General features: G+C 34.9%; 1 protein-coding gene across 1 annotated transcript in view; it reads right to left on the bottom strand.

Moving 5' to 3' along the window:
- Positions 1–13888, bottom strand: part of LOC145684058 (apolipoprotein D-like) — a 38198-nt gene extending 24310 nt beyond the window's left edge. Inside the window, exons 1-2 of the mRNA XM_081755899.1 lie at positions 13627–13888; positions 3197–3324 (exon numbers count right to left, since the gene is read on the bottom strand). Of these exons, the coding sequence (XP_081612025.1) occupies positions 3197–3319 (123 nt within the window). The 5' untranslated portion in view covers positions 3320–3324; positions 13627–13888. The remainder of the gene's footprint in view (positions 1–3196; positions 3325–13626) is intronic.
- Between the last annotated feature and the right edge of the window lie 932 nt (positions 13889–14820).

Here is a 14820-nt window from a genome sequence, read left to right as displayed (position 1 = left end):
AATAATAATACGGATTATTCTACAACATGCCTTTCTCTCTGTCCTATTCATAGAGAGAATTTACACATTTACACATTCACTCGTGTAAAAGTATTTTCAAAAGACATGCACATATGAACCCACAATAAAAAAAATATATATACGTTATAATTCCGTAAATTTATTTTCATTTTACTCAGTTATTTGTACTTACTAATCGTCCTCTTTCCAGATCTCTTTCGGTAAAATAATGTTACTACTATAAGTTTTAGAATAATTCCGTATTGGCACCTCACTAAACTTTAATCCAATAAAGTAAACTTCAATATTTAGAAATTTAATCAACTTTGATATTTCACTTCTTCCAAAACATTAGATTGCTTTTAATCAAAATAAAATTAAATAAGAGCTTTTATTTCTGAGCCTTAAATCTGCTAGCTCCGTAAGTCGTATGGTTAATTACAACATAGATATTTGAAAAAAAAATCAACATTACAGATAAGCTACATTAATTTGTTTTCCAAGGCATTATTTATTAGATTGAAATTATGTTATTTTATGCAGATATATGCTACATTTCCAATTAAACATTGATTGTAGTACCTAGCCCAAAGACGAAATAAGATTTTTTTAGGACATAGGAAATGTGTTTATGGTCTGAACTCATTTGTGTAGAATCATCCATATTCGAACTCCTGGGCTTACTATATTGATTTAATGATGTGATTGATTTTCGTTGGCTTGAAGCTAGGCATTTCTTGGAATAGATTACGTCAATATCGAAACGTTGTTTTTTTCTGTCTTTCGCTACTAACCTCTCACTATTTTTTCTTTACTCCATAATTTCATTTTTTTTTTAAGTTTGTCTCCAACGCGGGTTTGAACCATTGATTTTTGCTTTTAACAATTTCTTTTATTTACCGACTTACTCCGCTGGACGAGACATTTCGCTTGCTCATTTATGTATAAAGACAGTGAGTGAAGTTTGCAATTCATATGTGTTCAATACATTTTTCTTGTGTACTTGATATATATATACACAAGGATTGGAAATTATTAACATCGGAAGATTTGCTATTAGTTTAAAATTAGAAAGGGATATTTTAATATAATGAGACATACGCATTATTCTTATATTAAAAAGAAAACTGCTCTTCATGGTAACAGCAGAATTGCTACAACATTTAGTTACAAATAGTTTCTTGGGTTCTAATTTAAAGATAGAGGTAACGAAAGTCACTATCATTTTTATACGTTCATAATTTTAAAGATTTCTTCACAGTGCTCACCACTTTATTTAGAATACTAATTGCAGTGTTCTTTGAGGTAGGCTTCTCACAAATTACTTGATATTACTTACAAAAAATACAGTACAACAGAAAATAAGTTACAAAAGTATTTGAAAAGGTCCAAAATTGTTTCAAGTTTTTTCTGTGAAAACAAGAAAGTTCGGAGAACATGACCTTTTTTTGATATAGGTAAACAATTAAAACGAAGCCACCACGTAAAATACCCTCGTATACCCAATTACATTTTAGACTAATGTAAATAAATACACCCATTAATGCAATCGTTACAGTTCGAAAGAAACTAGATGAGTCTGAATAGAGTTGCTCATAAGAGAAGACAAGATAGATTTTTTGGGACTAGAAATGGCACGAGACATCTTCCAAAAGAAGCAGATGAATATTCCGAGACGAGGGATTACATTTACTACTTTTTTAAAACGAAAAACAAGCCTCAATTCGTATCACGTAGGCAACCTTACCACCAAGTATCTATAGCACGTATTTCCTTTGCGTATGGTCCCAGAGTCAGCACTTGCTTCGGATACAAATCTGAATACTGATTCGGACACCACTTTAAGCAGCAAGTCTCATCTCATATAGCCTCGGTGCTAGAAAGGAACGTCCCATTCGAGTCAAACTACATTCCGTGGTTGACAACAGCATGTCCGTGGGTTTGTCTGGATTCACCTCTTTCCTCTCACATTATCATTCCACTAACTATTTCATAACCATTCACCATAATGATGATTGTCATTTTATATTTAGACAATTCACTTGGTAGTGTTTTATAACACATTACTACGGATGAACTAAAACACATTATTAAATTACTAACTCATCTGCACATGACTCAGACATACTTCAGTGTATTATTTTTTTCTATCTATGCATACAATTGCGTTAAGAATATTTAGTGTAGATTGTAATGAACTGAGATGTACACTCATATTCAAAATTATTGTCGCATGTTTATAAATATGTTGTTGTAGGAATATAACTTGATAACGAATTCACCCGGTATTTCTTACAATGTTAGTATGTGTATAATCGGCAAAGACATGTATGTTGCAAATTTTGATGTCAAAAGAGCAGAAAATAAGAACAATAAAACGAAAATAAAACTTTCTTCTCCATTTAGCAACATTTTGTTTTACTCATTCTAATTTTCGTACTTATAATTCTTTGCTTTTATGTGAGCCTGCAACACCAAAAAGAAATGTGGGTTGCAAATACACCAGACATTCTTAGAAAATGTAGATATATTTTCAGCCTCCTGGAAACCTCCTTCCCCGAACAGAAAATCGATAAAATAGCTTCGTAGACGGCCAGATTTGTTGAACGTCTACCCGTGCACCGAATTTGGTGACCCTAGGACACATCTTTCTATGCAAAAAAAAGTTGATGACAGATAAACACATAAAAAACTCCTGTTATTATTATTAAAGATTTAAGATTCTAACTTTCATGTTATAAACATTTTAGACAAAGTGAATTTGTGTAATGCATCACTATAAGAATTATTTAAAATAGTTGTGGGTAAAAAAAAAAAAAAAAAAAAAAAACTTTATTTTGTGCTTTAGCTGATCTTAGACATTATGTTATGGTATACCATAATATTAAAAATAAAGACTAAAATGTGTAATACGTATAGTATAGATAGATGTAGTCATGTTACTAAAATTTTGACTTCTTGAACTATGATATAAAGCAGGAGTTATTAACCTTTTATACCGGTGTATCACCAAAGCATATTAATTGTTAATACTACCATAAGTCATACGCACAACCAACGGCGGCTTGCGTACCACACGTTGAGAAACCGTGCTATAAAGGAATATATACAATGGAGCAATGCTTTAAAGATGTCCTTTGCTATCTAATGTACTTACAGGTAAACTTGGCAAAGAGATAAAAACTTCAACGCTTACCCTATCCATGTCGAATGCTCCCATAGGTTGTCTGTCAGGACATGATCCAAAACCTGGTAGCTGAGCAACTGCAAACGTTACTCCTGACAACAGGATTAATAAAACCCGAAAATTGTCCATCATTATGTCTGAAACAAATAAAAATTGTTCATATTAGAAACATGGTGGTGAAACTTTCGAAAATAATATAACATTTATTTACCTTGGTACTTATAGTGATACGAAGTAACCTACTAACGTGCGGTAGAGTTTTAGGTTATTTAATTTTTAACAAGACGAAACACTTTATTACTGTTGTTAGAGTATAATCACTAATTAGCAAGATAGTGAACAAATGCTATAATACAATCAAACAACAGTTCAGGCTTTGAACAATTAAATTAACCTCCAGCTACACACTAGGATTAGTAGAACTCCAAACTACACTTTAAATTTATACTGTGACTAGTGGGAGAGACTTAATGTAAATTTAGTTCCCAGTTCGGAAACATTATTCATAATTTCTGTATGGGCGAAACCTCTTCAAATGTACGGTGTAATGTTGCGAGCGCATGTCTTCTGCAGTATAGTTGGGTTTATTTGAAATTGAGCAGCAATGATACGCCTATTTCTTGATTATCTATGCTAGAAATTCTAGAAAAAATCGCCTCCTTATTAGGATTAGGCAAATAGGACTGGCAAATTGTAAGTACATCTGTCCGTCCGTTACTCCACAAGGTAACTCTTGATATGATATTTTAGATAAGAAGAATATATTAGGCCCTATATTTATTTGAATAACTTACACTTTGACAAGATGGTGATTAAACCAAATATTTAAAAAAATGTGGTTCTCTGCGATTTGAGATTTATTTCGTTCAAACGTGTCAAGAACTTACGAAGATATGAAAAAAAATATGTAAATCTTGAACATCAGCTTCTTCTTCTTCTTTTTGCTACTCGATTATCACGTCCGAGTTTATTAATGGAGTCAATATGTTGACATCGTAATGGGTAATGGTGACTTTAACGCTAGGTATCCATATTCAATTTTCTACTTTTTAAATAACGGGTAGTACGAGTTACCCACATCACCGTTAGATGGCATCAAACTTCCTCCATCGGCTGACATCTAGCGGAAGAAATTGAAACTTCTATTGTGTGATTTTTTTTTCTTTTACTGTCTACCGAAGTTTATTCCTATATTAAGACATTTAGCCACGTAATTTTACTAATTACTTTCGAAATCTTATGTAAAATCACCTACGTACTCCAGTGTCTCCCAAACCTCAGTATGTAGTTTGTGTACCTACAAAAGAATTGTCAGTTTGTAGGAATAAGTGCAGTTTCAGTCACTCTGTGGAAACTGAGACACATAATGTTGGGGGGTGGGGGAATCTACATACTTAAATTAATCCGACATTCTTATGCTCCACACTGATCTCTCTTCACCTTCCTTATGCCTTAGAAGCAGTGGCATAGACAAGAGGACTTAAACTTCCTCCGAAGCCTAAGATATATTTTAATATTGTGTAAACCAAATTTTGGTGGATATAAAATATGTTATCTCGTTAATTCTTCTATGAAATAACTGATTCTAGTTCCGATACTTGTTTCGTCTTTGCATACGCTTCCGAGTAGAGCATTTCGTATCCCTCACTCAACCGCAGGTCAACGTGTTAAAAAAAAAAAAAAATGAATGAAAACATTAAACTATACCTAGCAAAAACATACAAAGGTGAGTCGAAAATATCGCAATATTTTCACAATCCAAATATCAGGCCATGTGTATACGTCGTCATCGATCGCAAGTTCAAGGTCAAACCACCAGAAGAGATTATGTGGCAATCAGAGTATTTAAGACGAGAGTTCCTCACTCTGTCACTATCTTGAGTCAGTTTTTAGTGGCAGTGACAATAAGTCCTCAACAACCTTTGATACGCGAAATGTTACTATATGAGTTCCAACTCGGACATACCTATCCGACAGCAACCCAAAACATTTATCATACGAAAGAGAAAAGTGTAGTGAACCATAGCATAGCAACTCGTTAATATCAGAAATTTCGTGCGGGTTGTAAAAATGTCGAAGATCAGCCAAGGTTCGGGCGCCCCAGGGTAAAAGATTCTAAGATCATACAGCACATCATTAAGAGTCTTCATCCCAGCGAAATTAAAATACCGCTAATTTTACAGTAATTATGTGATATCTTCAAATAGATCAAAGATAATCGAAATGTGGAACAAGAGCGCCCTAGACAATATTATTTTACATGAGAAACCGTTATCATGACTCACTTATCTGCTTTCGATTTCGAGCCATTTTGAAAATCGGTATTTATTTTCGCGTTTCTAAACATCTGAAAACATAAAGCCACTAGGTGACTTGTGATAACGGTACCTCACGCTATAATATTGTCTCTTGTTCCATATTTCAATTATCATTTATCTATTTGAAGATATCACATAATTACTGTAAAATTAGCGGTATTTTAATTTCGCCGGAATGAAGACTTAAGTAAAACCCATCCACTAGCAAACGACAATTGTCAAATCAACTCATCACATCCCAGTCTGCTGTAGTATGTCACCTTCATGAACTCGGAAAACACATCAGAAGCTGCTGCATTGTGCCACATCAGTTGTCTCCAACTTAGCCCTAAAGGACAGTAGATGTGTCGCCAACAACTAATGCGAAATGTGCGTGATGTGCGTTATGTGACCTGAAACGGATTGTCACTTGCGACTAAAACTCGGATCTTTTCCGAAATTCGAGTATACTAGAACAGTGGTTGATAAATGGCCAACTTCCAAAATCGGTCATCAAACGGGATCGTTTCTACCATAATGCCATGCTTTGTGTGTGGTGGAACTACGAAGAGGTAATGCACTTCGAGTTCGTTCCTACTTGTCGTAACATCAATGCCGATCTTTGTTCGGTTCAGTTGGTGCAAATGAATGCTGTACTACAACAAAAATATCGTGCATTGTTGAACTAAAAGTGCCTTTCTGTACCAGGATAATACCAGATCAAAAGAGTACAACAGAAAATTCAGGACCTTCACGGCATGGAGCTGATGCCACATCCGTTATATAACCTTGACCTTGCTCCTCCGGATTACTGTACTAACTATTTCGGCCCATGGTTCATTTCCTGAAATCACGATGCTTTACCAACGAGTAGGAAGTATAAACAGCAATTATTGACTTCTTTGCCTCTAAGGATAAGGTGTGTTAGCGAGAAACAGATACAAAGGTGTCTGTAGGCAACCCAACACAACTAAACTGCTTTCATTGTATTGTGATGATACAGTTATATTGAGTTGAGTTGAGTTTAACGCCTCTTTCAGCAGCGAGGCTATATGAGACGGGACCTAGTGATTAACGTAGAATCCGAACTGCATAAGCTCCCGCCTGGAATCGAATCAGGATCTTTCACGCCAAAAGCGCCTACGCTAACCCCTTAGCCACAAAGAAGCTCATAGTTATATAGTTAATGTTGCCAGATTTGTAAAATCAGAAAGAAGGATACTTTGACTTAAAAAGAATCACAAAAATGCTTCTACCGAAACTTAAGTTTGCTCCAAGATTATATCAAACAGCACACTTTAAAGAAAAAAATATAAAAATTAATAAATTATTAAAGTTAGCAGGTAACAATACTAGTGATACTTTTTTGTCCGTTTGAGCTGCTTCTATCAATGATTTGTCACTTAAGACCATATTATACATTGAGGCCTACAGACATGTTTCAGAATCACTGCTATAATTCATACAGATTTGAAGTTAGCCTTCACAGTATCAACACTAAGTCTGTTTTTAACATCCGTCCGAAGTAATTTCATTCTTGAGAATATTCTTTAGAGTACTGTAGTGTCCCGTGATCAAGTATTTAATAAAGTCGTGGTACTAATAACTTATTTATCCTGTCTCTATTCTGGTAATATTTTATGTATCTTGAAACTTTATTGACCTGTTTTATTATTTAGTTTCCAAACTCGAAAACGAGGACAAAAACGCGTCAGGCTTGGGTACAAAGCCGGACATCAATTTTTATGTGCAAAAGCTAGACAGTCCGGATACAAGCCGGACGTCTGGCAATCCTATAATAGTGCATCAGAATATTACAAGACTTTTGACTTACCCTTGTATACTAATGGACTTCTGCTAGAATGAGATTCGAACTACTCTAGGACTTATATTTATATAAGTTAAGAAATCCAGTACATTAACATCTACAAGTGTTTGATGTATTTAAACTGTTAAAATTCGGCATACGAATTGCTGTATGAGACAAAAAGAGATACTGTTTATTTGGAGATAATTTCCTTACAATGCTAATGATTTGGTGAATTCTTTTATTATTCAAAGTATGGTTACACACTATCCACTATCTACTATAGATCTATCTACTATATTTTGGCTCGATAAAATTCACCAATATCATAAAAGATGCACGGAATTACGTTGAAAAATTCTACTTTATTTTTATTATTTTTTTTAATAGCATCAACTGGATATAAAGGTACACTGAATTTGCTTCAAGAGATATTCATAGGCAGGAGTAATTAACTTACAGGAATGCAATACGGTGGACAAGCGAAAAGGAGAGAGGAAGGCGTTTCTGAACACTGAGTGCATAAGTATGACACTTCAGTTTTATTTATTTATTTATTTATTTATTAATGCAGAGAATACGAACATCCCATTCAGGAATTTTAGAAAATCTATCCTGAATTGGAAAAAAGAAAGGAGGAATTTACATTATTACTGCTTATGTCTTTAAAACCATTAGTTATAAAGTTTTTTTTTTTAAAAAAAAAAAAAAAAAAGATTACAAATCTATTATTCACTTTTGCGAATTGAATATGAAGGACATAGAAGAAGCGAAGCAAAGAGTGAAGAGGTGCAAAATATTGTCTACTGAAGTACATGATATTAATATCATATTTTAATAACAAAATGAAACCGCAAGTTTGTATATTTCTGGATGCCAGTACGAATAATTCAATGAAATGAACTAAGTTACATTACATTCAGGCAATAGTGTACGCATAATTTCACTAAGAGGAGTTCTTACATCCTTATAGGACGAGTGAGTTTTGGTATGTATATTTTAGTATAGTAAATGTTTATTTCTGTGTAATATCTTGCTTAAAGAGGTTGAAACTCCGAGCACTGCCTGAGAAATGTAACATATTTGTAACATTTTTTCCCCTTTTAAACAGCTTAACAGATGTTGAGCAAACACTCCACGACGGTCAAGACAATTGCTGGCTGAGGAATAATCACCGAAAACTTCTTCTCCGAAGCGAGTAAATGGAGCTGTGCAACGCCTAAACATACGCAGCCATTCACACACGTGTGTTTGCCACCATTGTGTACTTCCTAGGAGTATAAAATTTAAACTTGGATTTCTTCCTAATACATTTGGATCGAAATACGTGTTGTAAGGAGGATGGATTCAAAATTTAAATTTAAATTAAAATTTAAATAAAAAAGTTGAAAACCTGGATACCCCTTAAAGTCACGAAGATGAAAGTGAACATACGATTTTGGATTGGCAAGATAGCTCAGGGGTAGAGCGCTTACTTCTTGTGCGTGAGGTCCCTGGTTCGAACCCTAGCCAAGTAAGTTTGTGATGGACAACATCGTGTCCGTGAATTTTCTCGGGGTACTCACTTCCCTCACACTTTCTCATTCCACTAATCCTCCCATCATCATTCACTTGCCCTAATCATCGTCTCCCTTAGCCTAAAAGGTTTAATTGTGGGACGTCAAACTAAAAAATTTAATTATATTTTCAATATCATCGTCACCGTCTCCTTTAGCCTACCCGGCATAATCGTGGGACGTAAAACTTAAATGATTTCATCTCTATTTGCAACATACAATCTCATTAAAAATAAGTAAAAACGTGTTTTACTGGCTTCCAAAATTTCGCTCTTAAAGGAAGGTAGGAGCAATTGCTATATATTTTCTCTACATTCAAATTGACGTCTGTATAATCATCACGGGAAAATCGTTGAACCGTTTCAAGTTAATTTTGGAACGTAGATAGCACTGTCTTCGAACCAGGGTTTCAACCCGTCACTTCCATTAAAATTTACATCCTAAGAGAGGGAGGGAGTTTAATATGTGTACCAAATGTGTGGGTGTTTAACCCTTTTAGGATTTTCACTTTTTGAGGTAAATTTTAGACTCTCACTCAACAAGCTACTGCTTCCTTACTATTTATCGTAGAATCATGGTTTATACCTAGCTTTTTTCAGGATAAAGCGTCTTTCTAACGGTAACACTTGCTTATCCGTATTATACACCAAAAAATGGAAAAAATCGAGTACAACCGGGAGATTTTTCGAAAAAAAATCAAATTTTTTGCGCCTCTCTAGCCCGGGCCTGGCTTTACGTAGAGATCTATTAAAAAAAAAAAAGAATACGTTGCTATATACATATACATGTGAAAAATTTTAACCTTGTATCATGAAAACTAAGGACGAGAGAAATTTTGAAAGTCTCAAGATGACCCATTTTTCATATAAATATAACATATACATAAGAAAAATAATTCAAAAATATTCTTCGTCATTACTATTTGGCCTAGAGCCATGCTTCAGATGCCACTTTCTTTAGTATAATGGGTCCTTTCCAACGGTACCACTCACATCCGTATTGTGTATCTGAACCGGAAAAATCGGGAAAAACGGATTTTTTCCTGAAAAATCTCCCTCTCGAAACACTTGCTCCCCTCGGGCCCGGCCCTGGTTTCGCGTAGGAATATCAAAACAAACTCAGAAATACCCAACGATACACACAATCCGTATGCAAAGTTTCAATCTGATGTCTTGAAAACTAAAGGCGTGAAAAATTTTTGAAATCTGCCTTCAGAAAACATAAAAGTCACGCACCTTCGCCAAGTCGACCATCCAATTCTAAAACGCATCTGGAGTGTTCTTTGGTTCATCCTTGACTTGACCAATAGAAGAAACCTGGCTTAAATACCTGTTATAGAACCTAAATAAGCGGTCAAAGACGATACTACGCCATGGTAACAAAAGTTACCAAAAATCCTAAAAGGGTTAATATGCAGATCTACACTTTAACGTGAGATTCGAAGTACCGAACATATGTAACGTTACCCATATAAACTTTGGGGGACTTCTATGCACCTTGTGTTCTATACTATACAAAATCTACTATTAATCCGAAATACAGGGATAAGTTCTATAGAAATGTGATCAATACATCTAGAACGACAAGTGGGTCTATGGATATATGTAGATATCGTAAGTACGTAGAAAAATTATATAAAAATCGAAACTTAACTTAGTAGTAGATGCAAGGCTTAACATTAAAGATAACTTAACCAACAAAGTTATTCTTTAACATATGATTTTACTATTTTACCTAAATGTAAGTATCCGAAAGGCACTGAACTCTAGGTAAAATAGTAAAATTAAAGATTCAACACCAGGCAAAAGCACATCTGGATCAAATCGCAAGTTCAACTCTAGGCTCTTTCTCGAGAAAGGATTCACTCATACACAAATGGTTAGCATTTCTGATTTTCATGTAGTAAGGTCGAGTTGGGCTCCCAGTTCGAACCCCATATTAAATTATAGACCTACGTATAGCACCGGTGCTAAGTGGAGGCGTTAAGGGAACAAACACACAAACTAATCATCCCCATAAAACCAGTGACGAATCTAGCCCGGGACCCCAAATGAGAAAATAATATGTTATTTACATATTTTTGAAAGTTTACAGTAAATTCATGATATACCTATCATAGTCTGGTTACTGATTGTTCCCCCTTAGCTTTTACGTTCCTGACCTGCCACTGGATAAAACTTTGAATTTTTAAAAATCCAAATAATCAAAGAAAAGTATTTGTAATGTTATTTCGAAAAAGTAACACATGCATATCAGTAACGCTGATTGAATTTATGAGAGTTACTAAGTCAGCAACGTGAGTAGTCAAGATATTTGGTCCTGTTGCCACATTTTCTGGATTGGGGGGGGGGGTGATTTCACTGGATCCCACTTGTAGATCCCTCACCTCTGGTGTTAGAGATCCTTGATTCGACCCCAGGTCGAGTGATTTTGTAGATGACAACATCGTATCAGTAGGTTTTCTCGGGATTCTTCCGTTTCCTCTCATTCCACCAATTCGTTCACCAATCATTCACTTTCATTGATCGTCAGTCTCCTTTGGTGGTAGTAAAAATTACAAATTTCACTTCATTTCCGCACTATCATAGACGTGAGTACCAAATGCTAGGTGCCAAATGCTCCTCTAATGTTTTATTATCTTACCGTAAGAGAGAACTATTAAACGGCATCCAATTTTGAAGAAATACTTGGTTTGTTACACACAAAATGATGTTCTACCATGCGGAACTTAAACTGCAACGTGCAACGAGGCCGATTCACTAGATCACATGAAAAGAGAGTTGAATTGAGTTGATTTTAAGTTTAACGTCCCGTTCAGCAGCGAGGCTATAATGAGACGTGGACCTTACTAATTAATGTGGAATCCGAAGCACATGAGCTTCCGCCGGAAGTCGAACCCGAGTCTCCCACGCCAAAGGCGCGTATGCTAACCGCTGAGCCACGGAGAAGCTCTCACATGGAAAGAGAGTTATATGAGATACAAAATGGATCTTTCAGTTTAACGTCGTACAGTTATACCTTATAGGCTAAGGAAAACGATAATTAAAACAAGTGAACGATGATAAAAGAATTGGTGGAATGAAAATGAGGGAGGTAACAGGAGGTACACCGAGAAAATCCACGAACGCGATGTCCACCACAAAGTTACTTGGGCGGGATCGATCAGGGGCTCTATACACAAGATGTAATGAATCTACCACTGAGCTACAGTATCCCCTATATAAAATACATCTAACTGCTATTAATAAGTAAAAATAATTGACGAATATTCTCAGAGAGTGTCCAATACTAACAATATCGAAAGAAAAAATATTCGTGCATCAACAAACTCATATTGAATGTAATTAATTTATTTTTCAATTTTTAAAAGAAAAAAGCCTCGTAAATAACTGTTTTTGTTCTTTACGACCACACAAGAAAAATACTTTAAAAACCAAAAGAATATAATTAAATCACACTAACATAATCACAATTATTTAGCTTTTACTTCTGCTACGTGTGGGGTCCCTGGTTCAATTTCCGGCCAGGTAAGTTTGTGGTGAACAACATCGTGCCCATGAGTTTTCTCTGGGTACTCCCGTTTCCTCCTACATTCTCATTCGATCAATTCTTCCGTCACCATATCACTTGCTTTAATCATACATATTCCTTATCCTAACGGATGTAATCGTGGGACGTTAAATTGAAAGATTTGATTTCTTTTTTCATTAGCAGAAAGCAAGCTAGAACTCTATTTTCATTGCGAAAAGTTTTTTTGAGTGCAAAAATATGTAAAGTGTGTTTCTGACCACGTGTACTTTCAGGCCCGTAGCCAGCCCAAAAATGTACGGGGGGGCTCGACTGAAGTTTGGGGTCCCGATCCAACTATATGATAGTTCATCACCGTATTAAAGTTCATTTGCAAGCATACCGTGAAACTTTTAGGGGGCCAGTAAAAATTTAGGGGGGTCCGGCCCCCCTAGACCCCCCGTGGATACGGGCCTGTGTACTTTCAATTGAAACAAAATATAAACGTGTTCCGACCACGGAACACAAAATATAGACCTATTTCAGTCAGTCAGTTTTTTTTTAAATAATTCAAATGCTTCGGCTATTAAATTTGTTGGCGTGGAAACATTAATAAAAAAAAAAAAAACGTAATATTTCAAATGCCTTTGTGGCCAAATTTATGATAATTGAAATAAAATATACCGGTATAACTATTTCCAGCCACAGTTTTCTTTTCTTTTTTTCTTTTTTCCCCTTTAAAAACAATAAATGCAATCCAAAATTATTTCGAATGTTTTTGTGGCCAAACTGACCAAACTTGCTAAGAATTGAAGCAAAATATATACCTATATTCCAGTCACGAAAAGCAAAATTTAAATATGCACATTCAAATCACTGAAAGTTCTCGTATATGGTGCAGAAATATTTCGTGCTTTTGTCACCAACTTCGGTAAGTGTCGCATACTTACATGCACATTCAAAATATAGAGTAATAAGTGACTATAAACAAAATAAATTGATTGAAAAACCAATTTAATTTAATTTAAGTTACCCTAATTCCTTTGTAGGTTATACTTTTAGCAAAGATCAGCGTGATCAGTAAGGAACCTAAAAGCAATTGAAGTAATAGGCAATAACTGTATAAAATGAATTACCAGTATTGGAAATTTACGGATATTAATTAATTAATTGAAAATTTTGTGAAGGAAATGCACTAATCGACGGAATAAGATGTGAAATGCATTTAAGATAGTTGGTAATAATGCCTAAAGGTTATGTTGCTTAACTTACCTTTTTGGCTAGAGTTCACTAGAGAAAGAGGCCGTATACTGTCTCTGGTTGGCAGATGAACGGAGATTTTATGCCCTCTGTTGATCCAACGGAACAAGTAGAGTCTTCTTATCAATTTGCACTTTGGAGAAGATGAAGAAGGAGGAGTGAAAACGGGGCTGCTAAGATTTCAAAGAAGAATAAAAAAAAAACTACTCCAGCAGCCAATAAAACTGAAGCCCAGTTGAGGGAGGAAGCGTCTTTCCTTTTTGTTTTGTTTTTTGAACAACGTCATTCCATGCCACGAAGGTAGCCTGGTCTTGTCTTCTGCATCTCTGACTAGAATTACGGATTGTGGCGTGTCCTGCTTCCAGGCTGGGCTGCAGTTTAACTTCCACGGAAGATCAAGGTCAGAGTTAAGAGACAACCAAGCAGCAGGGGAGGACAAAAATCCAGGACAAGAAGTACTACTACAACAAGAACAAAACACAGATAACTAGCTCAGATCGTACATAATGCACTGATTCTAATTGGAGGGAAATTTACCGCGACCTAGGGAAACTTTTACAAGGAAAAATAATTTAATTCTGGGTCCTTCCTTATTCCAGAACTCATTAATTGAATAGGGGGAACAAAATGATATCAGATTAATATTCAGCATAAAGCTTGCCATATGCGGAATTAAGTAATCGATTTCCGATGGGGGCATAGAACATTTTGATATAGCTACATTCTAAAAGAACTGATAGGGTAATTAAACCAAGAGGTAGAGAGCAAAGAAGATTGAGACAAATAGAAGACGGTGGTAATGATATAACAGATATATGCGGCTTATTTGTTCTATAAACAGTTATGATTTCAAAAATAGTTTCTAGCATTATAACAATTGTAAATACATACTTTGCAGTTTTGTAAACCTTATAGTAAGTTATCGATTAAAAAAATTAAATACAATCTCTTCCTGTTGTAAGTACGCTAACTAAAATGCAGTAAAATCCATGCAGACACAAATTACGAAATTAATGCAAAAAATACTCAGTTACTTGAAGATTTCTCAAATACTGATTTGTAACAAAAATATATATACAGTATATATATAACGTTATATATATATATATATATATATATATATATATATATATATATATATATATATATATATATATATACAGTGAAACCTCTGAATAACGGACACCAATGGGACGGGAATTTTTG

The sequence above is a fragment of the Thermobia domestica genome, chromosome 4, assembly GCF_964235325.1.
Source record: "Thermobia domestica chromosome 4, izTheDome1.hap1.1, whole genome shotgun sequence".
Taxonomy (NCBI): Eukaryota; Metazoa; Arthropoda; class Insecta; order Zygentoma; family Lepismatidae; genus Thermobia; species Thermobia domestica.
The sequence above is the reverse complement of the archived record's forward strand: the minus strand, read 5'-3'. Positions and strand labels throughout refer to the sequence as shown.